The following is a 27902-nucleotide window of genomic DNA, read 5'->3' as shown; positions in this document are numbered from 1 at the left end:
AAAGAAATGTTTTTGCTTTCTAATTAAGGCAAACCGATATGCAATTCAATACAGGGACTTCATATTGAAGTACTTCATCAGAGGACAATAATCTGTTACCATTTCTTAAATCAGTCAGCTGGGGCAATGTATCTTCTTCAACCAGCACTGGTTCAATATTCAGGCTCACAGATGTTACAGCAGAGCACGGAGAAGAGAGCCGGCCATTAGAAGGACTCTCAACAACCAGAGTGGTGAGCACTGCAATGTTACCTTAGTTTGCTATTTATAGATAATGACATCAGTCTGGTGCATTACTCCAGGTGGATGAGATTTCTGTAATTCATCACCAAGATGTGCATAGAGGCAAGTCAGATGATACCTGATGGTGAGATGATCTACCTCATCTATGACAATGCTGGCCCAGTGCCCAGGTGAGACAGGGATTCAAGGATGTGGTCATACACTGCACTGGGCCCTCCATACACTGCAATGCACCCTCCATACACTGCACTGGGCCCTCCATACACTGCACTGCACCCCTCTATACACTGCACTGGGCCCTCCATACACTGCAATGCACCCCTACATACACTGCACTGGGCCCTTCATACACTGCACTGCACCCCTCCATCCCTCGCCATTCCTGAATGGGGTAGAGATGATGTGTTCCTCGTTGAAGGCTGCTGTCAAGCTTTTTACATCTTCAAGTGCGGTAGGCAAGACTGTGGTACTGTCAGAGCTGCAGAGGTCAATCTCCAAGCCTGGCCAGCAAGACGTCTTTTGGAGAAAGCTGGGGCCACTGTCAGTCATCAGTCTGGCACAATGTCTTGAACCTTTACGTCAGAGATTGCAGATTGACGGCAGCCAAGGATCTGACACAGAAAGAACTGAGAGAAAGAAAAAGACATTTTAGTTTAGATGTCAATGTGGTACAAGCTCTTTCCATGTTTACTTGTGATTGCATCACATACTCTTATGTGGGGTAATACATTTTGTGTTTATGGAGACCTTTTCAACCAAGAAAGTTGAATGTTCTGTTTATACATCTACTTGATTAGAAAAGTGTAACATTTCAACTACATCTATAGTGGTGAGACAGCTTTTTCACAGCAAAGAGCTGCATTTGTCATTCATGTTTGTGTGATTGTGACTGAGCTAGGACTCGCTACAATTCATGCAATGAATGTATAAGCCAACATATTCATGGCTGATTAAACGTTAAGGTAAATTTTTGTGGCCGCTGGCCGCATTAGGCAGGTGACCATTATATAAAGGATCTATAATACAGTAATTCCGTGCAGGGAATGTTTCAGTGCCCGCTATAGAAAACGATATTTCCATTACTTCTGGTAATCTGTCATGTATAATCATGATTAAAATTCAATGCTTCCCTCTTATACATATAGTGACTAAGATTTGCAATGCTTTTGTTTTCCCAGTTTCACTATTTTGTTTTGTTTTTTATTCACAGAATGAAGTTGTAAAGTATATTTTCATTACATTTGTCCATCAACTGTTTTACTCCTTTATATAATTCTTTTGGCGGTAACAGATTCGTAACAATAAAAGGGTCATGATGATTGCTACAGTTTACAAAATGGAATGACTGTGATCATACATTCATTTCTCATGTAGAGTACATCCATGTAATTGTTAAAGAAAAGATTTCTCATGCTTGAACCAAGTGTGTATACATTATACATCTTTTATAATACACCTTTTGAGTGAGTGTCAATACGTTGAAAGATTGTTGGCTGAAGCAAGAGAATGGATAAATGTTAATGCGGGTTTAGAAATAATATTTCAACAGAAAATAAATTATTTGGTTTGGGGGCATTAATAATTTGGCATTGAATTGTATCCCTATGCTTATAAGATATAAAATTTATGATTGTAAAATAAAAAAATTTATGTAAAGATAGTATAAGGGAATATTACAACAAGGAAAATTTTATTGCAAGAAATAATCATAAGCTGCAATTGTTTCAGAAAAAAAATGGTGTCTGTTTAAGACACCTGCTTTCTTGATATCAACGATATGATGGTCTGAGTCACAATATTTCATTGCCTGTTTTTCAAAGTGCTTTGTTTGAAATATTCTGATGTATGTGAGTGTATGTGTATGCATGCTGATGCATTCTGATGTATGTATGCACAGCCCACATGCAGCAGAAGCAACATGGCAGACATCAATATCTGCATAAAAAATGGTTGGTTCCCCTCTGTAAGCCCCACTACTCAGATATTGGTACCCCGTTCGTTTGATTAAAACCCTATGGGCTGCCTGACTGTACAGTCTGCCCTCTGTTATTTGGCCATTTTGGGACCGGCGCCCATCCAGAAACATGTATTCTAGTAAGTAATGTGGCCGCATATGAGAGAAACAATGTTTTTGTATATTTCGCTGCTTGGAGGTATCTGAATAATAGAGAAGTCTAAAAAGAGAGGGCGGGTTAATCAAGGCTGGACTGTATCCTACTTGTTTTTTAAATGACAAATTAGCTGCGCACTGCACACTAGCTACATTAACCAGTACCACCATTGTTCAGAAGTGGTCTCCATGGCAACTATCTCTACTTGAGGTTGCATGCAACCACCTCTCCTTCTCTCTCTCTCTCTCTCTCTCTCTCTCTTTCTCCTTCTCTCCAGCTATGCTCTGAGTCCTAAAAGCACACACAGGCATAATTACAGACAAACAATAAGAGAGTAAGAGTGATAATTTTATTATTCAAAAACTTTAAAAATTCCAGATTCATGGCTAAATACCAATGTTCTGACAGCTTTGCTGTGACTCTTCTACTGTAGTTCCTCATACACAATGAAATCAAGTCATGACAAAATTAACACTGCAAAATCATGTAATAATTGCACTGCTCCACATTATCCACACCAACCGAGATCACGAAGTACAACAACATATTATTGCAATAGCTCATGAGCCTTTGGCTCAGTTGAGCTAAAAATACAAATGTATGTACATGGCATACTTTGGAGCCTGGACAGCACACACATTTCATGTTTTATTATTCTGTACAGCTGTAAGCTGTAATCTAGCAACCTAGTGGAAGTCAAGTGGCAAAGATCTAGTGAAGATTCTCATCACAATTCACACTGGCATACTTCTCATGAAGGAAGAAAAATTGTGCTGTGGCACACAATTTTCATTGTGATATAATAGGTAGCACTTGGTGCAGATTCTAAGCAACTTTTCCCCAAATGTATGAGTCATCTAAAATAAAAATAAAAAACTTTCAACTGTCAAGGTGAATGAACTCAGAAACAGAAAAAAAAAACCTCACCATGAAAATCATGCAGATTTACTACAAAGCACATACAACTGTGTTTTTGTATTACTTTGAAATGGAAAACAAAATTATCATCAAAATTGTAATATAATGGAGCATTGGGATCTATAAAACAGAACCTACAAAGATTATTTTGTTGGTTTAATTGAGCTTTCCTCTAGTCTAAACTTAAGCAAGCTGACTAAAATAATATAGACATAAAACATGGATGATATTGAGGTTTTAAATAAAGTCAAAATTTTCATGTGATTCTTTTCTTACATCCTATTGATGGAAATATCAAAATGTGTAAAGACATAATAAGAAAATATAAACTAGCATATCAGATTTTAAAGGCAGCCGGTCGTCGCAGGCGATTTGCAGCTCAGTAGAAAAGCACGACAAGCTGCTCCTCCCGTTATTGTACCCCCGTACGTACCGAATGCCGAACACGACGCTACGCAGCGCACCAGCGAAAACCAGATGGGGCACGAGCGCCGTGCGAGCTGTCCACTGTAATTTGAACATGGACGCCCGAATACCTACCGAATAGGGCCGAATGGGTGCATGCACAAAACCGCACAACAGCCATGCGCATGAAAATCTCTCTCGGTCCGCGACACAACAAGTAGTGAGAGCTGTCGGGTGTACGTACGTACGTATCTGTGGCTCCAGTCTCTGTTTATAATATGCACTATGGTGCCAATTTCAGCAATCTAAGCAATAATATTTCAAAATGTCTGAAAATATTATATAACAATATCATAAAATTATTCATATATTACGTTGTTTAATATTTGGTATTTATAAATATGCTTTGATGAAGAAATATTAAAACTCTAAGCTTCATGTATAGCAAGTTACAATGCATATGGCCATATGGCAGGTTGTTATGATCTCATCGTGCAATGTTGTCTGCTGCGTCAGCTGCATGTGTTATACGTACAGCTTACAGTACGTTGGGCCGGATCGTAACATAACAAAGTTGATAGAAAGTCGTCGGTACCGGTATGTCAATATCAATATTGTGTGTGGTATGCGTGTACTGTTTGCAATAAAAAGTGCTGTACTGTTTCGGCTTAGCCTTGGCTTTGGTTTAGTAATGAAACCTCACAATGGAGATCAAACAGCCGTCCAACTCGAGGCAACGTATCTACTTGTTTGACGCTATCGACGAGTGGAGAACGCAGAGAGACGTGTTCTTAGCTGGAGGACAAGTAAGAGACCAGAGGGGGAAGCTTCAGCGTCAGCGTGCCGATGAAAAATTTGTTTTCCACTTGCTGGAGTTGCATGAACAGTTTTGCAGGATTTTTTATTTAGAATGTGCAAATTCGTGTTACGACATGCACGGTGGAATTGTAATGCCACGGCTTACGCCAATCAAGCAACCCCAGCTGGCCAAGTCAACAACGTCAAGGAATCCAGATCCAGATGATGTGTAAGTAGAAGTCTACACATGAATCAATGATTGAAGTGGAATGACTTTTTCTAATCTAGTATCAGTAACTTTAGGGCATTTGCGTTTGATCGACAAGTAGGCCTATCCACTTTTCTATGTATAATTCCGCGAAAAACTTCTCTAAGTTCTCATTTATGTCAAATTATGATAATGCCGTAATTGAAATGACATTTGCTGGGTCAGTTTAATGTCATTAGTCCCATTAAATGAGAAGTTTTTCATATCAATCATGTTATGCAAATTCCCCAAGAATATGATTAAGGATTTGCAAATAAATTTTAAAAAAAAATGAATAGATTTATCGCAAGCTCCATCATACATGTAGTCTAACCCAATAGATCTGGTAGAACTCCAACGTTTAAACAGGGGAACTATAGGTTCAAAGATGATAGATCTAACAATAATAGATTCTAGTTTAGGCCCTACTTCGACTTGAAGGTATGTCGGTTGGTGCACAGCCCCCTTCTACCACGGCTACAGGTACACTGTGCAGTGCAACTGTGGCCGTTGGCCCTGCACGGGCACAGTCGCTTCCCCGTCCTGAATTTACCCACGCCAGGGCAAGTACGGTTGGACCTACTACTAATCGACCGCCTAATGTTTATCTGCTTGATAAGAATATTTAACACTGAAATTCACGTAAAAAAACTTGACCTACGTGATTGAGAAAATCCAGCTCTATCAAATGCCATTGTTCCGTGTTCGATTCGAAGTTTCAGTGCAAAAATATCGCCGACGACCTTGCGTGGCCTCGTTTCAGCTCCCCGCGGTAAAATGTTTTTGCATTGACAATGCACGCAAACCGAGTTGTATTGAACACCGTGTTGTACGAAGCTTTTTAGAAGCCTTTTAGAAACTTCCATAGACATTACATTGTGCTGTCGTTACGATTCGGTGAAAATATTCATTCGAAATTTTGTCCTTGATTAAAACCATTAATGACCAATGAATTATCACGTTTTCCCACACCATCCTCATCTACATTCAAAGCCAATCCATTTTTATGTGCTTTGCGCGCAGAGAAGTGCGTACTAAGTGTTCAGTGCGCGAATTACAGTATACGCGGTCGGTTTCAATAAGGGTGGTCGATAGTAGGGCTACCATACAAGACACAGGGTCTCCGACCCAATCGTCCGCGTTCAGAATGGACGACGGTGCGATGAAGAGAAGGCGTACACTGTAGTCGTACGAAGTATAGGCAGCTAGCTACTATAGCTCATGCGAACATTGCATCACACAGTACATACAGTATACCATACATTCAATTCACATTACACAAAACGTACTCCCCGCGCTCAGATCAATCAAGCGAGCAAACGAGATACTATAGCGCAATACATTGCTTTAGGGATGTCTTGCGCACACACACATTTCGCTTCGTAGCAACTTCGGAAGCGAGTTTACGTGCTGCCGCCCGCGTCTGAAATATGTCCATGTATCCTCGCGACTGGGTGTCTTTAAATAACAGAATGTGCAACTTTTTCATTCAGTGAGATTTGAAAAAACCAGTTCAGTTGGCTCGTGTGCATTTGGATTCAAATTAATTTTCTTTTCTTTATCCTCAGTGGGATAGGCACTTCGCTTGTTTTCAAAGCAACAAAATACATGACCTTGCCTGACATAACAATCTATAGAATCCAACAGTCATGTTCAAACAAAGGATGAACTTGCAAAGACCAGGTGACCAGAATGGCCCATCAACTAATGCTTGGGAAAGTGTCCATTTCATTATTTTGCAATGAATGTATTAGTAATCTTTTTCCAATGATAGTGCAAAATATCACTTTTGCCACCAGGTGGATTTGCCGGCAAGCTCCATTTATAAGGATTACGTGAATAATCATATGGAAGATGCTTATCTCAGTGAACTTATAAAACAAACATGCCCCGCTGGGACATATGACATTTTTCTGCTCATGCATAATGTGAAACCCCAAACTGGCTTATGGCTGGCTTTTCTTAACAGCTTCCCCTTTACACTGAGATCAACTATTTGGGGCTTACAATCATAGAAGCCTAGCCTCATGTAGGTCTCTTCATATTTCTCTAATATTTGTAAGACCAGCACCAAAGGAACTGCGCTGTTGATAAATTACATGTACCATGATCATGACTATTCAGTGTGATCATACAACATATTTATGATATATCTATTTATAAAACGGTCCATAGGGAGAGTATACGTCTGATCTGAAAATGAGGTATCTTAAGGGGAATTCACTCCAAGGATAAATTTTAGATTCCCCTTCAGGTTTTGGCAATGTTTTTCAATGTCTTATCAGTGATCTGGGGCCTAAGGACTACTTCATAGTAGGACACAGATGGCGTAGTGTGTGTACATAGATTGAGGACTGTACCACCAATACAATTTAGGGAAGATTATCAGCGATGCAAAGAAAAAATAAAAATGGGTGTATATATTGTATGTGCATTTAAAAAAAAAAAATGGTCATGGGGGAATGTAGGTATATCTACTTTTTCTCAAAAAAAAAATGTTATATTGTCTCATTAACACACAGAATTTAGTGGTACAAGATGCATTTTGTGCTCTTGTCAATTCAATGCTTCTCTGAGCAAATATTAACTCATAATTTTTCAAAAAGGACAATATTTGCATTTTTTTCTGAATATTATCTGCTGTTTATCAAAATTCCCCCAAACTACCATTTATTCCGCATTTCCCTATATGGCTGGAAGTATTATGCTTGCAATTGCCAAAATACAAATTGGGCTGACATTTTCTTAGAAAGTAACCAATCTAGAGAAGTACAAAAATAAATTGCACTGAATTAAATTAAACATATGCATGTACACCACTTTGTATATTCCCTACTTTCTTCTAAGAGCTGATACACTTTTTAACAACATTTTATATGTGACCGTGCATCACAAAACAAACAAAAAGTCGCATCTGTTGATATTACATGAGGACTCAAAAAAAGTGAAATGGGTCAACCGAGTCAATCTTGAGTTTTTCATATTTTCTGAAAGAGCTATCCTTCTACATTATTCTTTAGTTTGGTATCATAACATGAATGGGAAAGTGTGCTTTCAGCAGTTTTTCTACAATCCATTTTGGGGAAAGAATAGAATGATTGCGTATGTCTCAGAGTCCCCTTTCCATTTCTTGAAATCCTTTACACACTCTTCACTTTCAAGTCTAATAACTTTTGAAATGATAACTCTAATGCTTTCAAAGTTGGCAGTAATCATGGACAGAATGTATCAATAAAACATGCTCAATTTCAGCTTTAATCTGATAATCCCTTTATTGTTGTTGCTCCGGTGGTTTACATCCTGTGTTTTTTCCCTTTCATTGCACAGCTAGCACGGCTTGGTAAAAGATTAAGCGCTTGAATAGACCCTGTACTTCCGAGCCTCTTTTCTCAGTTCACACTTTTCCAGAGTGTGTGCTTTCTTTCTAGTATTTAGATTGGTTAGGGGAATCCATTTGAATTTAGGTACACATCATTTTAGAGCTCAGAGTCTGCTCTTTAAGAATCTGCCCTCAACTAAAAATCAATGTCTGGCGACTTTTTGTTGGTTTTGTGATGCAGGGTCACATATACACCAACTTCCATAACTGATGAACAAATACAGTATAACTCCATGTTCAATGACTTAACATCATTTTAAAAGGATGGTACAGCTTCCATTGAGATAGCATTTCGGATTTCCAACTTCTTTGATGATGATTTTTTGAGATAATGAGAAACGTCTTATGAAATATGAAAGAGCATAATAATTCTAGGAGGAATTTAAAGTTTATTTGCTGAAAATTGGTTTCAGAATGGCTGAGATGTCCAAAATAAAGTGATCCTAATAAAGGTGGGACCCACCTCTCATTGGGATCACTTTGTTTTATTTTGTTGTTGGATATCACATCCATTCAAAAAACAGTTTTCATAAAATAAACTTTGAATTCCTCTTTTAAGAATTTTATGGGTTTTGTTTTGTTTTCTTTTCTTTTTTGGTTTTTTTTACATTTCATGAAGTGGTTTCTAAGTATCTTGCAAAAAGCTACAAGCTGAATCCTCATCTCAACCAATACTATACCATCCCATTAAAGGGATCGTATAGTTCTGGTTGAGACCTAATTTCAGGTTTCTGACATTTTGGGGGGACATAATGAGAAACCTCTTATGAAATACGAAAGAGCATGTCATTCTATGAGGAATTCAATGTTTATTTGATGAAAATTGATTTTGAAATGGCTGAGATATCCAAAAAAGAGCGATTCTAATTAAGTGTGGAACCCACACTTTACTACGATCGCTTTGTTTTACTTTGTTTTTGGATGTTTCAGTCATTCCAAACCCGATTTTCATCAAAAAAACTTCGAATTCCTCTTAAAATGGTATGCTGTGTACTATATCATAAGTGTTTTCTTGGTATCTCGCAAAAAGTTAGAAGCCCAATTCTCATCTCCGCCAATACTGTACCATCCCTTTAAGGGTTGAATGATAATTGTAGAAAGACAATGGCCACTCATGCAGCTCTGATGCTTAAGTAAAGAAAGTGTACCATTGAAGGCATTGATTGCAAGGAAATAAAAATAAGGTTTAACACCTTTTACACTGCCAGTCGTAAGAGTGCCATAAAAGCAGCAGAAATGCCAGCAGTCACTGGCAAAGTGACCACCCAAGCTAGGACAATACCACCACAGAGTGACCAGTTGACTGTCCGGCGATCTCGAACCAAGCCAACAAAGACAACCGAGCCTATCTTGCAGTGAGTCGTGCTGATTGGGATTCCCACATTGGATGCCAAAAGAACCATCATGGCAGCACCTAGCTCAATGGAGAAACCACTGTATTAAGATGGAAAATGAGAATAGAGATAACATCACAATCAGCTATAGTAGCAGGATACCATTAACTGAGGCAGAAATTTATTCCTTTCAATTCAGTCATCACAGCCTTTTAAATACAGGACTAATTGCTGTACAAGCCTCAAAAATCTCTCCAATATCAATTTTCTTTATACTCAGCTCTTTCTCCCATTGTAATACATGTATGATAAAGAAATGCCACAGTGGTGGTCATGTACGTTACAAGGTAGACTACTGTTTCTCTATGGCATTTGATATCAGAGCAAAATGATGTACAGTAAGGCAGAATAAACATTCAATACATTAATGATGAATAATGAATATACAATAACACAGTTAAATATCCTGTTGCTTTGAATGCTGCAGCTTAGTCCAATTTATAACATTCTTCTCCAATAGAAAATAATGCACTTAGATGACATCTTCTACACATTTGGGAGATATAAACATGATGATGGTTCACAGCATTTGTATGGCACAATAAACAAGTCAAGGTTGGCCAACCTACCCGCTTCTGGTTTCTCCTACAATGTCTCTCTTTCTTCTACTCTGCACAATTCATATACCTGCAACATGCAAACTAATAATGCAGAGTTTGCTGAGTGTACAAAGAGTACATGGAGGGGGGGGGGGGGGAAGTATGCAACAACAGGTACAGAATTCCTTACACTTTGCTGCACTTTGTGTAATAAGAGGATGCTGCCATATGAGGGCAGGTAGCATATTATTACTCTTTCTGTTCATGGATTTTGTAACGTCTTAGCTACCAATGTGGGTTGTTTTGTTCATGTGGCCTCTGCAGCATGTGTATTGGCATAGTGTACTCACATCTGCTGCACATACATTGTACCTATATTCAATCACTTGGTAATGCTCTCTCCTTCACTTCTGTTGATATTCATAAACATATAATTGACATAATTGCACACATTTCTTCAACCACATTACTGTTTAATCTGCTCATTGGACTTTGTTTCTCTTCAGAACTGTCACTGTTTCATCACTAAACAAGTGAATGATGTTAATGATGACATTTAATCCATTGCAGTAGATAGAGAATAGACTGAGAGAAGATTGTGGGTCTCTTCATTTTTCATCTACCAGACTAATTAGTCACCAAAGATTATCAAAAATTCACTGTTCAAATGATAATTAATTTTCACATTGGCAACACATTTTAATCGATTTAACACGCATTTTACTTTCAAACTGGTCTTTGTTGATTTCTTCCTGATTTGTGCAGATTGAATGAATTCATTAGGCTCTTCTAATCTTTCTCTAATGTGGGATATTGCAGTGAGGTTCAGAGGTGATAAATGTAATGCTGGCATTTCCTATCAGATTTGTGATCACGATCAAATCACCGTTTTGTACATGAAAAAATTTCAACATTCCATTAACTTCCTGAATATCAGTGAAGCATTAACAACACTTCTACTATTCATCATGTATGACTTTACATATATCACAGCCACTTTGACTCGAGTGCCATCGCACTTATCCTGTTAATGTAAAATATTCTATTTTTCATGTTTGTGCAACTCAATATTGAGTAAAAGCTATAGGCCTAGCTCTTGTGATACTTGTGTGCATGAGAATGACAAGCTGCAGAGTTTTTTTAGGTGATTCCCTCCGCACTAGGCAAACTCCAAGAAGTGGGGGTATTGTAAAGACTATTGTACAAATTGTGGCCCTATAGTCCTTTAGCTTGTACGGGTTGACTGCTGTGTCCCTGACTGGACATTGTAGCCTGTCACACACTCAAAGTAGACTGCTCCTGACAGGCCAACTACACAACGATGAGACATGCTTCCGTGTTTTCCCACAACTGACCCATCCTACACATTGGTAGGCCTACATCAATTGTAAAGATGGTAGATGAGCCATATTACATGAAACTAGACCTGTGAACTCAGCATCTAAAGTGTAGTTTTGGCTCCACACTTACAAAAATACATCACCATTGACACTTTTTTTTAGCCAGACATGCTCCATTCTCACCATAATATCAGACACTCATCAAGCATGCCACAATATACCACAGTTTAATGGCTCAATCGGTGTTCCACCACACAATGAACTGTGTATCCAAAAATAAGTCTTAGGGACAGGAACATACCAATTAATACCAATCTTAGATCACAGACAGGGATCAATGTTTGAAACAACATTGCAATATTCTGAGGGCTGGGACCTGTTTCATAAAGATTGAGCGTAAGTTGCAATCTATAGCAAATTGCGTTTCATTGCAACTGATTGACAAATTGCCCTACATCGACGTAAATAAGTACTGAATTGATCAGTGTTTTAGTAGTAGCCATGATAAAAAATCATGGGCGTACATACTCGAGCAGGATTCGAACCTACGACCTCCTGATCACCGGACAGGCGTCATCTCCACTAGACCACCGAGCTTTCGCCCGACAGCAGGTATTGGTTCTAATCCTTATAGCATGCAGCGGGTACTGTTTTGTTATTCAAATTCATGAAGGATTAGAGCCAACAGGGCACACGCTGCCTATTGTTTGCTTCAACTACGCTGAAGTTGTCTCTTCAACAGAAATAATAACGCTTCAAGTTTATGATCAATCATGCATTGTAACTTGCACTTGGGCAATGAACTTCAGTGAAGTAAGTCATTGCCAGCCAATCAGCCTTGAGCACTTGCTTAGAGTGGAGCTTATGAAATCACCACGCAAAGCCCTCAATTATGCTGCACAGCAAAACTGACAAGCCAAAAAATAAATGCCTAAAAATAGAAATTTTACACTTTTCTGATTAGCGTTGACACCTTGAAACTTGATCTGGAGGTAGATAAAACCCTATATTTTCCAATCAGCCAAAAATAAAAACTTTTATTATTTTTATTGGTGCCTCAACTAAATTCTGTTTTTTTCTCAGTTGTGGTGCCAGCGACTTGTGGCTGCTTTTGACATGACGGGTCAAAATTGAGTAACATCCTTGATTGCATTGATTGTAACAACCCTACTATAATATTGTAACTCTAATGCTCTTTTTATCTCTCTCTCTCTTCGCTTTTATATTACTAGTTCTATATATTATTTGCTACTCCTTACTATACACTGTTGAAACCATGTTTTCTGCTTTTACTGAGGGGTTTTTAACCTACCATCTCACCCAAGGGATCAGCAATGCTGACATGGAGCAGGTAGGGTCTCACTATCTCAAACATGAAATAATTTTACAAATGGAATAGCTTCTGCTATTCTTAAAAATACATCCTGACAACACTTTGCAATGCAGGGCACATTTGGCAGCAGCTGCTGGCAACACCACTAAAACATAAAAGTGTGATCTCCTTCTGTAACTGTATAGCAAGTCTCTAAGCAAACTTTGAAGAAAATCCATCAAATACCGCAGCATGTTTGATAGAAAGTTGGAACACCAAGGAGCTAGACTTTCTCACGATAATACTAGTCAAGTTTGAATGAAATTTGATAAATGGCCGACAAGACGCATGACACTGCATGAGTGCCAGAGGTACCACAATGCTGAATCTAGTATCCTTCAATGACCTTCTAATCCCAGAGAATATAAGTTAAAGTTTGTCCATTATGACATCACTGATTCAAGTCAACTTACCTAGATGGGGTCAGCTTTGTGATGTCTTCTCCAACTGTCTGAATGACACGTCTACCCAAGGCCCATAGACCCAATGAGATCCCAGTAGCCCCATAAAACAGAATCCAGAGGGGGATTGGATCTTCTTGAGCTGCATTCCCACTTTGAAATATCAGCCAGATAGACACAAGGGGGCCGATGGCATTACTGTGAGCAAGGAACAGAATGCATCAGTGTGTACAGCACTTACTACTCGATCTCAAAATAATCTGGCACCATTTGTGACCTGTGACAACGGTTTCAGGCAAAAGTCGCAAGAGCGAATTCCCTCCTAGGCGGGTACAAAGATTTTGACCATTATTTTTGTCGATGTAGGTTTTTTGCAGAAATTGAGTCTTTGATATGTTTTCTACATCTACACTAAATTTCATAGCATAAGACTAAGTTTTTCCTATCGAAAATTGAATTTTCAGCACCCTATGTTGGATCGCACTCGTCAGTTTCGAGCTTCTTTCGAATGCCGCGCCAATATCCCCAGTGTTGCTACGGCGCAGGGTCTCGCATGCAATTGGCTGGTGCATCACACACATTTACATAGTTCGGCTTTTGGAGACACGAGTTGCAGCATTTCAGGAATGCTTTGTCCACGCGTGCATGATTACATGCTCCATTGTTCTTGCTATAATAGATACACTCGCTCTGTAGTGCATGCTCTTCGTTTGGCTTTCTATCCGAGCTATTCTACCACAATGTTCGACAACGGAAGTGAAACAAAAAGTGAACAGCAGCACTAACTTCCAACGTGAAAACAGATGCATGGGGAACATGGTTTGATCACATCAGAGTCGCAAATCACTACACAAATCGTGCATCATGCTATTGGAAACTCACCTGTCACTTGTACCATGACATAATCGTGTGAAAAGAAAACTAATATTCTCAAATTTGTCTACACGTAGTAAAAATTAAGACAGCAGGCTGACACAAGGGAAGGTAGACGAGAGGAAAGAAGAGGTCACATATGACCAATTATCATACAGATATTGACTGCTACGGGGTGAAATATAACATTCTTTGGACCGCCAGGGAGTTATATTTTCCCAAGGGATTATATTTTATATGATGATCACAAGGGAAAATATAACTCCCTGGCGTTCCAAAGATTGTTACATTCCACCCCCTACCAGTCGATATGTTATATCAGATGGCCTTGCCCTTATTACGCTTTACAGAAGAGTACCGTAATAGCTATTGTTAGGCCTACACTATACGACGCATAACCGTTACGCTCATGTTAGCCCGACCAGATGCTGTGTGCGCGCTGTTAATGCAATTTTGTACGTACAGCGACTGGGCTGTGTAGATAGGCCCATGTCCACTAAACGACGGTGCTAACGTTAGGCTCAAGTCCAGTAACGACGTTGTATAGATCCTACATACCTAGTTAAATTAGGCTCAGGTCCAAAAGATCAGCAGATGAGAGCTCGGAGTAGGCCTAACACTAACATTAGTTACCAGATAGTACTAAGTACGTCTACGACTCTACGAGACGTGCTTCGGGATAGGCCTACTGGCGGATTTAGGGTTCTGCTTAGTGTGCGTGCTGGACCAGAGTCCAGACCTTGGAATTGGACTACTGGTAATCTAGTTCAGTTGTTGGCCTAGTCTACACCTGTTTGTCTTTTTGGTTTTGTCTTTTTGCCTTTGAACTCAGTATGCCTCGATAAGTGGAACATAGGCACTAGATCTAGTTCTAGGGTCTACTCACAAAACAACTCTAACTTTATTTACTCATAGGCCTAACGTTATGGCCTATACTGGGCAATTTTCATCATTTGACATTTGTTTCGTAACGTTAGTAGGGTCTACAGGTAACTAACTGTTAGATCTAGAATCTACACAGTCTAACGTTACGTAAGTCTAGCGTCTACGTTAGGTCTACCTCGTTAGTAGTGTCTACATCACATGCGTCCAAATTGGCTCCCCAGTGCATCATCTTTTTCTACCCTGTGATTTTTTGTCAGCTTGTCTTGTGCCAGGACCAGAATAGTTTCTAACTTGTTAGACACCTTGGCCCGAATTCACGAAGGTGGTACAAATGAAACTATGGTTTAAACCATGGACAAAAACCATGGAGCGCCAAATGTCGCATGGAATATTTCGTTACGAAATTGGTCATTTTGTCGACAAAATGACCGTTTCGTTAATGAAATTATCATTTCGTGGACGAAATGCTCATTTAGTTATAAAATGTTGTCATTTCGTTACAAAAAAATCATTTCATCGATGAAATGGCTGATTTCGTAACGAAATATTCCATGCGACACTTGGCGCTCTATGGTTTTTGTCCATGGTTTAAACCATGGTTTCATTTGTACCACCTTCGTGAATTCGGGCCCTTCTGTCATCAGGAATCTGCAGCAATTTCAAAATCAGTCTTCCTTTACCTCTGTTGCAGAGATGAACATTTTAGAAACTATTCACAAACACAGTGATTTGCAAACCTGCTCGGTGTCGTAGTCCTCCACTTGTTCGATGTAACGTTAGATCTAGTCTACGTCAATGTACAATGGAGATGAATGAATTGCCCTCGTTCTGAGAACTGAACTGAACAAAATGTCTCTAGACTATTAACTCGCTTGTTTTACGACATGTTTAGTGGAGTTAGAATCCTTATCCTCCAAAATCTTATCGAGCTAATCGTCGTTTATTACAGACTAAACAGGGTTCCATTTTGAAGTGTGAATCCAAACTTCGCGGAGCCGAATGATACAAACTTGTACGTGCATACGTAAATGGTACATTGGGTACGGTACCTACGTTATACACTAGCACTGTATGTAGCTTCCTGAATTCCACCTACGCAGACCTAGCGCATTATGACGCTACTCCGTGCCGCGCCGTCTACTCTCTCACGTATCAGGATCGGGGGGGACCAGATTATATCGATCCAGACTGCAGTTATCGATAGTAATCGTTTGCTTGTCCCAGTTACTGTCATGGTCCCACACCCTTATAATGGTGTAATTGTTCGTATTTCAATCGTAAGAGGGCGACACACATGGAAAAAATATATTCATTTGACCAGTTGGTGAAATATATCGAGCTCGGAAACAGTATCATGTGACGAGCTCTCAACCAATCACGTACCAGAAACTGTCTAAGCCATCTAATATATTCAAATATAACACGTCAAGATTGCACCAAACTAACGAGTCGTGTTTATTTGTTTGCTTTAATACAATACACACCACCGAACAAAGCATCATATGCACGGCTTGTAAAAAGGAAAAAAAACAAGAAGCGTGACCCTTGCCAGCTCTAGCAATTTTCTGCCTTCAAAAGGGTCGCCAATGATAAAGGCAAATCAACCACAATGAAAACGCAATTTGTAAATGTGCGAATTCGCCACCCGCTCCTGATACATGCACACGGTCATGGCGATGCCATTGCGTAATGCGTGCACCATACACAAGTACACCATCAAGCTTGCAATTATCGCATCCGCCACCTTGAAAGACGTACTGGTAAACAAACTCGAGCGTAATGCATTGTTTTTCGGCTCCATACGCTGAGCTCCGAGGAAGGTGCCCAGGAAATTTGACTCTCTCAGTGAGCCAACCAGAAGGCGATGCGGTTGCTAGAGGCGGAGCTTAACATCGACTGGCACCATCGTACGGATGGGTGATTCTCACCTCGCATCGCCACTTGGACATTGTCTTTGAGAAAGAGGTGAATCTTCAAAGCCCGTTTTCTTGCAATTTTGTCAGGCTAACAACTTAAAAAGTGCATTTTATTTCGCTTTCTATGCCCACTTATGGTGCCGAAGAATAGAAGTGTTTTATATCAATGCAAAGCTTAGGAAATGGGCAATGTGATTCAGTGAAAAAAATGAATTTTCAAAATTCTCAACTTTTGCCTGAAACCGTTGTCGGCGGTCACATTTATTACTTTGTCTCAGACTATCCCAGCAACATTCAGATGAACCTGGCAACACTTTCTACTCAGTCTCAGATTAAGCTCACATCACTTTCTACTCAGTCTCAGACTAATCTGATATCACTTTCTACTCGGTCTCAGACTAATCTGATATCACTTTCTACTCAGTTTCAGAATAATCTGACATCACTTTCTACTCAGTCTCAAACTAATCTGATATTACTTTCTACTCAGTCTCAGACTAATCTCACATTTCTTTCTACCCAGTCACAGACTAATCCGATATGTCTTTCTACTCAGTCTCAGTCTCACCTGATATAACATCTTACTCAGCCTCAGATTAACCCGACACTATCAAATTATTTGAGTTAGATGAGCCTGATATCGTTCAATATAAAGATACTGACCTTACATCATTTCCACCATGAGCAAAGCCAGCAAAAACAGCAGAGAGAATTTGAAGAGGGGAGCACAGTGCTCTGACATGGGGATGATCATCATCTGTCTCAGAATTCTTGTTTTCTCTTGTTGCACTCTGCTCAGTCTGTCTTTCTTCCATATTTCTCCCTCTTGCTTCATCCCTCTTTACTTCTCCTTTGATTGGTTCGGTAGAGTCACATTCATTGCACACATCTTCCTCTCTGTCCTCTGTGGCCATTTCCTGACTAGCCTGTAATAGGCTCGTGTCATCATGGGAATAGTATGCAACATTTTTTTTCATGATGGACTGATTTTCATCATGCGCTGCAACCTGTGCACCTGCTTCAGATTAGAAAGAAACAAAATCACAATAAAAATATCATTCGTAGTGATACAAACAAGAGAAAAGATTTAGATAATGACATATATTCATATAAAAAAAACTGAGAGTTATGCTACCTACAACATACATACACGATATTGTAAATGTGTCCAAGACATCTTGTCATGCCTTGAATATGAGATGATTTAATCAACTTTTCCCTTCATTAAAGTTCAGGGTTTTTTTCCCACTTTCTACAGAAAAAGTGATATAAAAAAAATAAAAACTACAAAAAAGTTGTGTACTACTGGAGTCTCACTACAGATATTCATTCAGTGAACAGCTTTGCAATCTAAATTGTAATTTTGCTCCGTGACATTTCAGAAAGAAGGCATCTTTACCTCATCTGCTATAGGTTCACTTACACACTAATAAACTTTCTAAACTCCAGATTTAGCATTAGTTATGACCTCAATGCCTCTAAGGGCAACCTCATATCGAAAATGACCCCCTCCCATGATATGAACGTTTATTTGACTTTGGCTACCTGTAAATCCAACCTATTTTCTTATAACATGAGCAGAAGTAACTTAAATTCAAACACATATTTGTACAAGACAATTGTGAATTGGAAATTGATTAGCACTGACTCACAAATTGCACACTTTGAATGAAGACAGTGATAGTGGTTGATTTAATTCATGAAGTGAATTTACTGAATTCTACTAACAATCTTTGAAAGAGGGCTATGATGCATACTGTTTCTTTACTGTAAAGTCTTCACATAGAGTGGTAATCAATTGAACATGTATACCTGTAATCTTCCTTCTGACATGAGGTACAACCAAGAACCAGACAAGCAGACCAGTGACAAATCCTGAGCCAAAGCTGATCACAAACACTGCCCACAGTGGAATCAGGTCGAAACCAAGCCCTACAAAACAACAACACACATTACTGCTTTGCGCGAAGCATGTCATTCTCAAGAGTGACTATCCTCCACTTTGGGAGCAGATACTTTCCATAAATTGTTTTTAAACTTAATAGAAAAAATGTTATAATCTGGCAATAATTATAGAATAATGCTAGAAATAATGGGGAAAATGAATATGAAAAAATATATGTGACCCTGCAACACAAAACCAACAAAAAAACGGCAGACATGGATTTTTAGTTAAAGGCAGTTTCTGAAAGAGTAGACTCTAAACTTTAATATGATGTATACTAAACTAAATTCTCGCTATCGCCAATGACATAAAAAGTACCCGGATGTTGATTTAAGCGTCATTTACGGTGCATTATGGGATAGTCCGGTAGCAAAGTCACTTCCGTTCGTACGCGCGTGATACGTGACTAATGCTATTTACACACACAACCGACCGTATTCTACGTGTACTTCCTGTGTTCTCGACTTGAATTACAGCTTTAATATGATTTGAAATTTCTCCATTCTTAAGAAATTGCTGTTAATACGACTATTGGTTGTTGCTGCGAAGCTGCCATGTGTTGTTCGCACGACAATAAATGGAAAAAATCTGCAGACATACCACCTTACTGGCATGCGAGACGTTACGTGGCCGCGTGGGTGAAGTTTGCGGGTGACTCCACAGCGCAGTACGTGCACGCGCGACTTACTAGTAGTGGTAGTAGCATAGCACTAGGTAGTACGCCTAGTGCCTACGTACATTGTACGGTTGAGGGGTCTAGATATCGCACACGAAAATTTGTGATTCTCTTATAATAAAAATTATTCCACAATCGTACCCGAATTTCTCAATAAATATCACGAAAATGCAGAAAAATCACCTCCCAGAATCTCCTGATGATACGATGACGAAGTAGTGCGCTGTCGCCGTTTGTGTGTGGGACTTAATTTTATGCGTTCAATTTCTCGGGGTATGTAAAGGTCGCGCAGCTGCCCTATGTAGTTTCATGCGTGAAAGTGTCTGCCCCTCTCTGTGGCTGTAACGTGCTTCGGCTTTCGTGGAATATTATAAACGATCGATTGAACAAATTACGAATTCTATCGGCTACGATCATACGAACGAGACAGGCGAGACGACACGTCAAGGCTACAACATCCTTAAAAAAAGATTTTAAGCTAAGGTAAGTAAATTACAAGGTAAAAAATTGGAAATTTAGCGAAAAATTTGTTCGAAAAAATTGGAAATTTAGTGAAAAATTTGTTCGAAATCAAAATTTCTTACCTGCTTCCTTCTCATGTTTAGCGGTTGTCAGGTATGTTTATTCCATGGGCATATCGGCAAATTTTGCGATTAGTTCTACGCGTAATATTGCTTGCTATACGCAGTTTCGCCATACGCGACCATTAAGTCCCTGCGCGAGACATAGTACCCTTACTATACGTACTATACTTACTTGGGAGAAGTACAGGATAAGTACGAGATCACTGTTCGTTCCGATTGTGTTCGCGACATTTCGACAGAGAACAAATAAAAAAAAGATGGGCATTCTATGACGATATCCAGGTGGGTAAATATTTTCCAGCATATTTTCAGCATAAGCAGAGATGACTGATCTGTGATGCGCACATCGATCACATGATCAAGCAGTACGCTGTACCGGTATGTGTTAGCTTATAATGCGCTGCGTGCAGTGGTATGATGCATGCTAATGCAAGGCCGGCCGCCGGCGGGGACTCGACTACAGTGTACGAGTATGACAGACCTGGCCACTTGCTGGCTCGGGCGGTACAGCCGCCTATTGTACTAGTATCCGTGGTCGGCGCGGCGCTATAGGTAAGGTACACGTACACGCACGCCAGCGTTGTGCAAATTATGCTCCGCGCCGGAAGTGCCCTTGCTACCAAGTGCACTAAATCTTGACGAAAAAGCCACATCCGGGTACTTTTTACGTCATTGGCGATAGCGAGAATTTAAATGGACTCATCTTAGTATTAAATGGAAAGAATGTACACATTCCAGATAAGTGTGAATTGAGAAAAGAGGCTCTGAAGTACAGGGTCGATTTGAGTGCTTAATCTTTTAAATACCAAGCTGTGCTAGCTCTGCAATGAATGGGACAAAAAACAGGATGTAAACCACCAAAGCAACAAGAATGAAGGGATTATCAGATTAAGTTGAAATTTAGAATGCTCTATTAACCCATTGAGAATGAGTCCCGAGTATACTTGGGCAGGTGTCTATGGGAAATGCGTGTTGTAGCAAAATCAGTCCGTCCTCAATGGGTTAACGCATTCTGTCCAAGACTAATGCCAACTTTCAAAGCAGTAGCATTATCCTTTCTAAAGTTGTTAGTTTTGAAAGTGAAGAGTGTGCAAAGGATTTTCAAAAATGAAAAGGGGCCTCTAAGATATACCTGATCACACTACTCTACAAAAATAAAAAAATTAAAAAGTTGTAGAAAAACCACTGAAAACACACTTTCCCATTCATTTTATGATCACAAACTTAGGAATAATGAAGAAGAAGAATAGCTCTTTCCGAAAATATGAAAAACTTAAGATTGAAGGCTGACCCTTTCCAATGTTGAGTCCTCGTGTATAATCAGAGTGTGCGATTTTTTGTTGGTTTTGTGATGCACGGTCACATATTATATCTTTATCAAAATCAAGGTTACCAGGTAAGACTTGGCATGTAATGACTGCAGGGCTTTTATTTCACATAGTTACCTGACAGCCACTCAACTGTATTAGAAACTAGTTATCCTGGCAGTAGCTAGAATGAGTGCAGCTTGCAAAGGCAACATTTAAGCTGAATGACAAGACTGAATATATGCGTTTGACGTGTCAGCTTCAATAGTGCATGTGACAGCATGCATCCTAGTGAATTTATGAAAGGTGCACTTAAATCATGCATTACCTAACTGAAGACTAGTCCCGTGCATACTCAGGCAGGTGTCAATGGGAAATGTGTGTCACAGCAAAATCAAATCTTCCTCAACGGCTTTATAATCTAATGCAAGAATTCATTAAGTTGGATGGTTCGCAATCACCTGACAAGAAATGTCGAGAAGTGCCTATTTAACCTAGAACCATTCCACTGCTGAGCACAGTAGGCTGAGAAGCCTCTGCCACTCATGCTATCATCACTATATCTACAAGAAGTGGTACATGGCCCTTCATTTATATTTTGATACAAGAATGCCAGCAGTAGGGCACTAAACTGGTGGCAGGAGGGTAGTGGCAGAAGTGGAATTACCCTGCATTATAAGTGGAGTCCAGGGGACAAAGCCCTAGCTGTAAATACCAAAATTTGAAAACAAGAATTCATCTTGTAGTTAATATCATTTTATGGGGAAAGAGGTGAGATGGGGCATTAATTCTCCACTACCTGTTATAACCAATGTCACAATGAAATTTCATTACAGTGATGTCAAAATTAAGGGCGCAAAATCATTATCTATGTATACTTATAAACTTAATTTGTTCTGTTATAACAAACTTCTAAATAACAAAACAGTCCCAAGGACTTCACTATAATGGGAGTTGCCTGTATAGTTAATTGACATTGGACTTCAAAGTAAATGTACATTACATCTATCAGATGGAATGACTACATCACTCTCATCAATTTGACCTGTAAATGGAGCATAATTCAAAGAGTGGTTCTAGGTCTAGCATTGTTACCTTCAGGTCCATCATAGAATATTGAGAAGAAGTTGACAATGACCACCAGGCTATACCAGATTGGTAGTGACCGTAGACCTGGCTCCAGTGGTTCTTTCTGCAAAGAGACCACACTGCACAGTAAACAAACTTTTCAGGTTTTTAATTTGTGAAACACTGGAAGATAACACAATTTATTAAAGTGATGAATGACTTTGGTAGTGCCAGGTGTTTTGTTTTTGTGTGTGTGTGTTTTGTTTTTGTTTTTTTTTTTTTGTAGTAGGTTTTTTTGGGGGGATTTTTTTTTTTGGGGGGGGTTGTTTGTTTGTTTGTTTGTTTGTTTGTTTTTTATGTTGACATCAATAAATGGATATACTAGACATGTACATTCTATCAAGATTATAAACCAGGAAACATAAAGAGCTACGGTACAGAACAGAGGATTTGATAAACATGTCCATCAAGCAATCTCAAAGCATATACGTAGAACTGGAATTCTACATTTTGTCTACACTGTCTCATACCATGTGGTATAATTGTAAAATATTCCACAATATACTCAAAAGATATTGCAGAGAGCACTATCATAGCACATATTGAGTGTAAATTCTTATAAGGTCATCATAAATATATTTCAGATTACATTTGTTTAGAGAAAGCATCTAGACAAAACAATAACATCCTCTTACTGCACATCCATAATACACAACTCTTATATGACTGAAATGTGCTCAGAAATTAGTTCTTGTCCAGATGAATAGCATACTCAGCAGCTTAACATGAATAGACTGTTCATTTATTAATGTGGTCTTTATCCTCTAATTCAATTTAACCTTGGTTCAAAATCAAATAGTCGTACTAACAAGAATAAATGCATGAAGGACAGTATAAAGAATCATAACTCTACATGCAGGTTGCCACTGCCCACCTTTGTAAGAATAAAGTATCTCATGATGATGTAGATGGCAGTAGAACAAAGACCAGATAAAACCGGTGATGTCACCCAGGAAAGAACTGTTCAAAAAAAAAAATGCAGTCAATAACTTTCTTTAGCTTGACAGGGACATTCTATCTTTCATTTCTTGTTTAGCTTTTCAACATAGAGAACAGGATACTGTAAAACCAGAAGTTTTTGTGAGCATCTTACTTTTGTGCATTTGGTGAGAGCCAAAATTCGGGAAATGAAATGTGCGAAAGTTCTTGTCTATGCTATGTGTATATGCATTGAATGCCAGAGGCAATTCACAAAATTTCATGCTGCCAAAGAGGCCATCGCCTTCAATTCACAAAAATTTCTTACTTTAGAGAATTGATTTTACAGCTTGCAATTAGTCACAGAAGACAGGCAAAGTGAACAGATGAGAGAAGAAAATTGTCAACATAAACTCAACATCATATACATGTGACACTGTGACACTGTATAGTGACATACACGTACTAAAGACATATTTCTGTTAAATCACATGATTTCTTCTACAGTCAATGGAACATTGTACATGTAAGAAATTACTTTACATACTGATATTCAAACCTCTAGACTGGTCAATAAGAGAGTATGTATGAATTATGTGCATCTTTTGTCCATTAAATCACAAGAAATTATAGCATGGTCAAAGTTTGATGTCAACATGACAGCTTTGAATTCCAGGTGGCACATCTGGCATCAAGGGTTGTGTTGACATTTGAGGGACCTGCAGATTACAAGTTCAGTTCTTTGATAGTGGATCCCTCCATTTCTCACTGAATATACATTTAATAAACTTATCTTTCATTATTATGGCAATTAAAATTGCTTTAACCCACTGAGGAAGAGTCATGAGCATACCACGTACTCGGGCAAGTGTCTATGGAAAATGCGTGTTGTAGCAAAATCAGCCCGTCCTCAATAGGTTAAAAGAATAATTGCCAATTCATTTCACTGTACTGTCATCTCACTCTCATACCATATTAATTTGTGTTCTTTTAAAATTCAAAGTCTTGAATTTAATTGAATGAATTGTGTTCTATTTCTTCCATTAATATTCAGATTCAGTCAGAAAGTTTCACATATAAATACACACATGATACAAGATGCGTTCTAGCCTCACTGTATTCAGATATTAACAGCAAAAACAAAAAGGAAAACAAAGTGGCGCATACTTCCTTAATGTATTAATTTATAAATTAATGACTTTTACATTTCAGTCATGAAATAAACATTACATTTCGTTAGAGAAATACTACTAATTATCTGAAGTACTGATATGTGTGTAATCAAATGTATTGTGTTATGACTGATGTAACTTTATGTGACTTTTGCCTCACATGTGTTTCTATCAAATATTGAAATTGATGCTGTTTCTATTGTTGTTGTAGATTGATGCCTAGCAGGAAACTCATGACAATGAGCTCACTCTCATGTGACAGTCATTGGATACAAAGCACACATATCTTTGGCACAGTATTGCCACTGACCTATTTTGAATTTAAAATAGATTGGTCTATGTCAAGTCATAGAAGTCTCATCATTTTTAAGTATTGACTATGAGAATGGGCAGGAGAGAGAGAGAGTGACAGAGGTATTAAATGGGAAAGCAGCCAATAGAAAACCAACTATGTCATTGGGTCCAGTCTCATGACACTGAAACAGGACAAAGGCAAATTGCACAGAACTATCCTCATTATCATCACATGATGGTGTATATCACTTACCAATAAAACCTATTTCCTTCCACTCTACCCCTTCAAACTGGAAGATGACAAGGTGAAATCCCAGCATTGCTCCAACAATACTGTGGGTGGTAGAGACAGGCATCTTCAGAGCTGTGGCTATAAACAACCACACTGCACATGCTGTCATGGGATGCAGAGTGAGACAACATTTGTACTCATTTGACAAGTCATTTATATTCCGAATGAAAAAGACTTTTTTGCAACCAAACATTTCATTGCTTTGACTCTGCTTAGGATCTAAAAAGTAAAGTCAGAAGTAGACCGGTAGCCAACAGCAACGTTGATAAAAGGAATGAAATTAACATTACAAAATGAACCATAATTGAAGGTTGATTTCGAAAAATTAAGGAAAATCCTCACTGGTCCATCTGATGAGGGGTCTAAAAAGCAAAAGCCTCCAGCTATCCATTAATTCCAATGTGTGTATTCATAGATACCAAGCTTTGTTTACTCACTGGTCATTTAAATATCTTTTGACCATCAATGTAAAATGTGTGTACCGGTACTCAAAGACATCAACTAAAGCTTTTTTACCACATATCTACACTGGCCTTCCCTTTGAATAAGTGTCGGTTTTAACCTAACATTTTTTTTCTTTTTTCAATAAAGAAAAGAAATAAATTCACAGTCCTGGAAATGATCATATGAAGTAGAAAAAAAACTCTAAATATGCTTATGCTACATTGGGTATCATCTCTTCTCAGGAATATCCTTACATTGAATACCTGGCATATACGCAATACACTTTTGAGGTTTGTAATTACTTAATGCACATTTTGCAAGTTGGCTGATGTTTGTAAAATGAATTTCTCACAAAGATATGGCTTCGTATTACACAAATACACTGGATAACATTGTTGCTAGTATGAAAATTTATAACTTTTCTCCTTGAAAAAAAATAAATAAAAAAGAAAAGGATATTACTGGTTCATATTTTTCATTCCATTACTGTGGTTGTCAATCAAGAATAAATCACTCATTCACAAAATAGCATACACAGAGTAGTGATTAATGCATACTGAAACAAGGGGAAAATGTTTTATGATAGAGGATTTTGAAGTCAAAATACAGAACTTTAATCCATCCACTAAATGACTCATAGCTCACCTGCTAAAGCTGCTATCTCCCCAGCTAGGAGGGTCTCTTCCATCCCAACATACATGTCTGGATTAAAGATTCCTTTTTGGATTGTCTGGGCAACCTTTGACCCTAGCAACACGGCACCAAGAGATTCAAAAATGGTTGCCAGGAACAGAGCTTGGTAGAGTGTCAATACCTTTCAAAAACAGGATACAGAAAAAAAAAAAGGAGGCGGATTATGGCCACATATTAAAAATATGGTCAGTATCAGTAACAATACAGTTGTGGTAAATACTCAATAAAATGTTTCATAGCTATCAGAATTTAACAAGATTGAACAAAAGATTATGAAGATTACATGTCAAAGAGATTTGCCCCATAAATGCAACTTAAAATATAGGGCCTACACTTTGTTATTGACTTTCATACACTTCCAATATTTTTTCTTTACAAAATAGTAATATGACAAGACAGTATGTGTCAGACAAGGTGATTGCAGGCACTCAATGACATTATGTATGAAGGCTGTATGAAAACATTGAGCACATCACTTAAAGAGCACACCCCAGCTACTTCTCAGATTTAAAGGGATAGTTAATGTACAGTAAGTTTAACATGACAATGTATGCATATAAAGACCACAGTGGTGTGAGCGCATATTCTGTTGAGCACCCAAATCACCAGCACCTGACCTCAGAATTTCAAGTAATATTGATAGGGAATGGGGACTACATGAAGTGTTCCAAATGTCTCTAAAACTAACTGACCTTTGCTCCAACTGATGTCCCAAAGGAGTTGGCCACATCATTAGCACCAAGGGCAATAGACAATATAAATGAGATGATAAAACCGATGATGACCATCCACAAGACATCTGACATGGGAAGCAGGTTTCCAGCTGTTGTCAGGGGCAACAGCGATGTTGCCACAGAAGATACTGTTTCCATGTTGAGAAGAGTCTTGGCAACTCCTGATATTTGAGGGAGATTAGAAATATCAACAGACAAGTTAAAGACACGACATTCAAAATATCAGAACACAGAAAGACTAGAGACAAATGATAGGGAAGAGAAGTGTCTGGGTATTGAGTACAGTTTAAGACTAACACAGACTTTTCTCCTTTTTTTTTCTTTTCATTTTATCAGCTGCACGAGAATACTGTGAGGAGGTGATTGGAAGAAGGTTAATGCTTACAAAAGAGTCAAAGGAGAAACACAGATATGAGCACAACAAAGAGGCCAGGAAATGTCTAAAATAGCAATTATGGTAAATAACACCTCTCATTGAATCAAATTGCATCCATCACAACAAAATTCTCTATATAAAACAAAACAAAAATGTAGACTGTCTCAAAATTATCATATGTTGTATAACACAGCGCATCTTCACATCTATACTTTACTGTTCGGCTATACATTTCAATAGAATGAAAGAAAACTGCTGGTCCTGAGGACTTTGTGATAGGCTACAGCGGGCGTCACTTGAGTTTGACCTGTTGAGGACGAGTCCCGAGTATACTCAGCCAAGTGTCCATGGGAAATGCATGTTGTAGCAAAATCAAACCATCCTGAACAGTGTACATTTCACAGGGCACTCCCATTGTTAAATGAACATGGTTATAAGGAAATTTTGGTAACAACAAAGTAAAAATTAAGACTGCAATAATATCCACTCTATGTTTTGGATTGTTTATTTGTTCGGTT

General features: G+C 38.6%; 1 protein-coding gene across 2 annotated transcripts; it reads right to left on the bottom strand.

Moving 5' to 3' along the window:
- Positions 1 to 594: 594 nt before the first annotated feature.
- On the bottom strand, positions 595 to 27146 carry LOC140239939 (sodium-dependent phosphate transporter 1-B-like). 2 transcript variants are annotated; one of them, XM_072319757.1, is made up of 9 exons: positions 26967 to 27146; positions 26227 to 26395; positions 25099 to 25239; positions 23336 to 23421; positions 22429 to 22525; positions 18634 to 18753; positions 17485 to 17839; positions 13160 to 13345; positions 595 to 869 (listed from the first exon to the last, which is right to left on the bottom strand). In XM_072319757.1, the coding sequence occupies exons 1-9, from the start codon at positions 27144 to 27146 to the stop codon at positions 818 to 820; spliced, it is 1386 nt and encodes a 461-aa protein (XP_072175858.1). In that variant the 3' UTR covers positions 595 to 817. The 2 variants fall into 2 exon arrangements, with proteins under 2 accessions (XP_072175858.1, XP_072175857.1); XM_072319756.1 differs by lacking the exon at positions 595 to 869 and adding an exon at positions 9298 to 9535.
- Between the last annotated feature and the right edge of the window lie 756 nt (positions 27147 to 27902).

Source organism: Diadema setosum, chromosome 16 (genome assembly GCF_964275005.1).
Source record: "Diadema setosum chromosome 16, eeDiaSeto1, whole genome shotgun sequence".
In the NCBI taxonomy this organism is placed as follows: Eukaryota; Metazoa; Echinodermata; class Echinoidea; order Diadematoida; family Diadematidae; genus Diadema; species Diadema setosum.
Note: the sequence above shows the minus strand (reverse complement) of the source record. Positions and strands in the feature narration are given on the sequence as shown.

What these genes read in the sequence shown, in the direction of transcription:
- LOC140239939 (XM_072319756.1), bottom strand. Translation starts at nt 27,146, where the DNA reads ATGGAAACAGTATCTTCTGTGGCAACATCGCTGTTGCCCCTGACAACA. An exon ending in GGACATCAGTTGGAGCAAAG is followed by an intron (nt 26,396 to 26,966) that starts GTCAGTTAGTTT and finishes TGTTTTTGAAAG; the next exon opens with GTATTGACACTCTACCAAGC. An exon ending in ATTCTATGATGGACCTGAAG is followed by an intron (nt 18,754 to 22,428) that starts GTAACAATGCTA and finishes GTTGTTTTGTAG; the next exon opens with GGCTTGGTTTCGACCTGATT.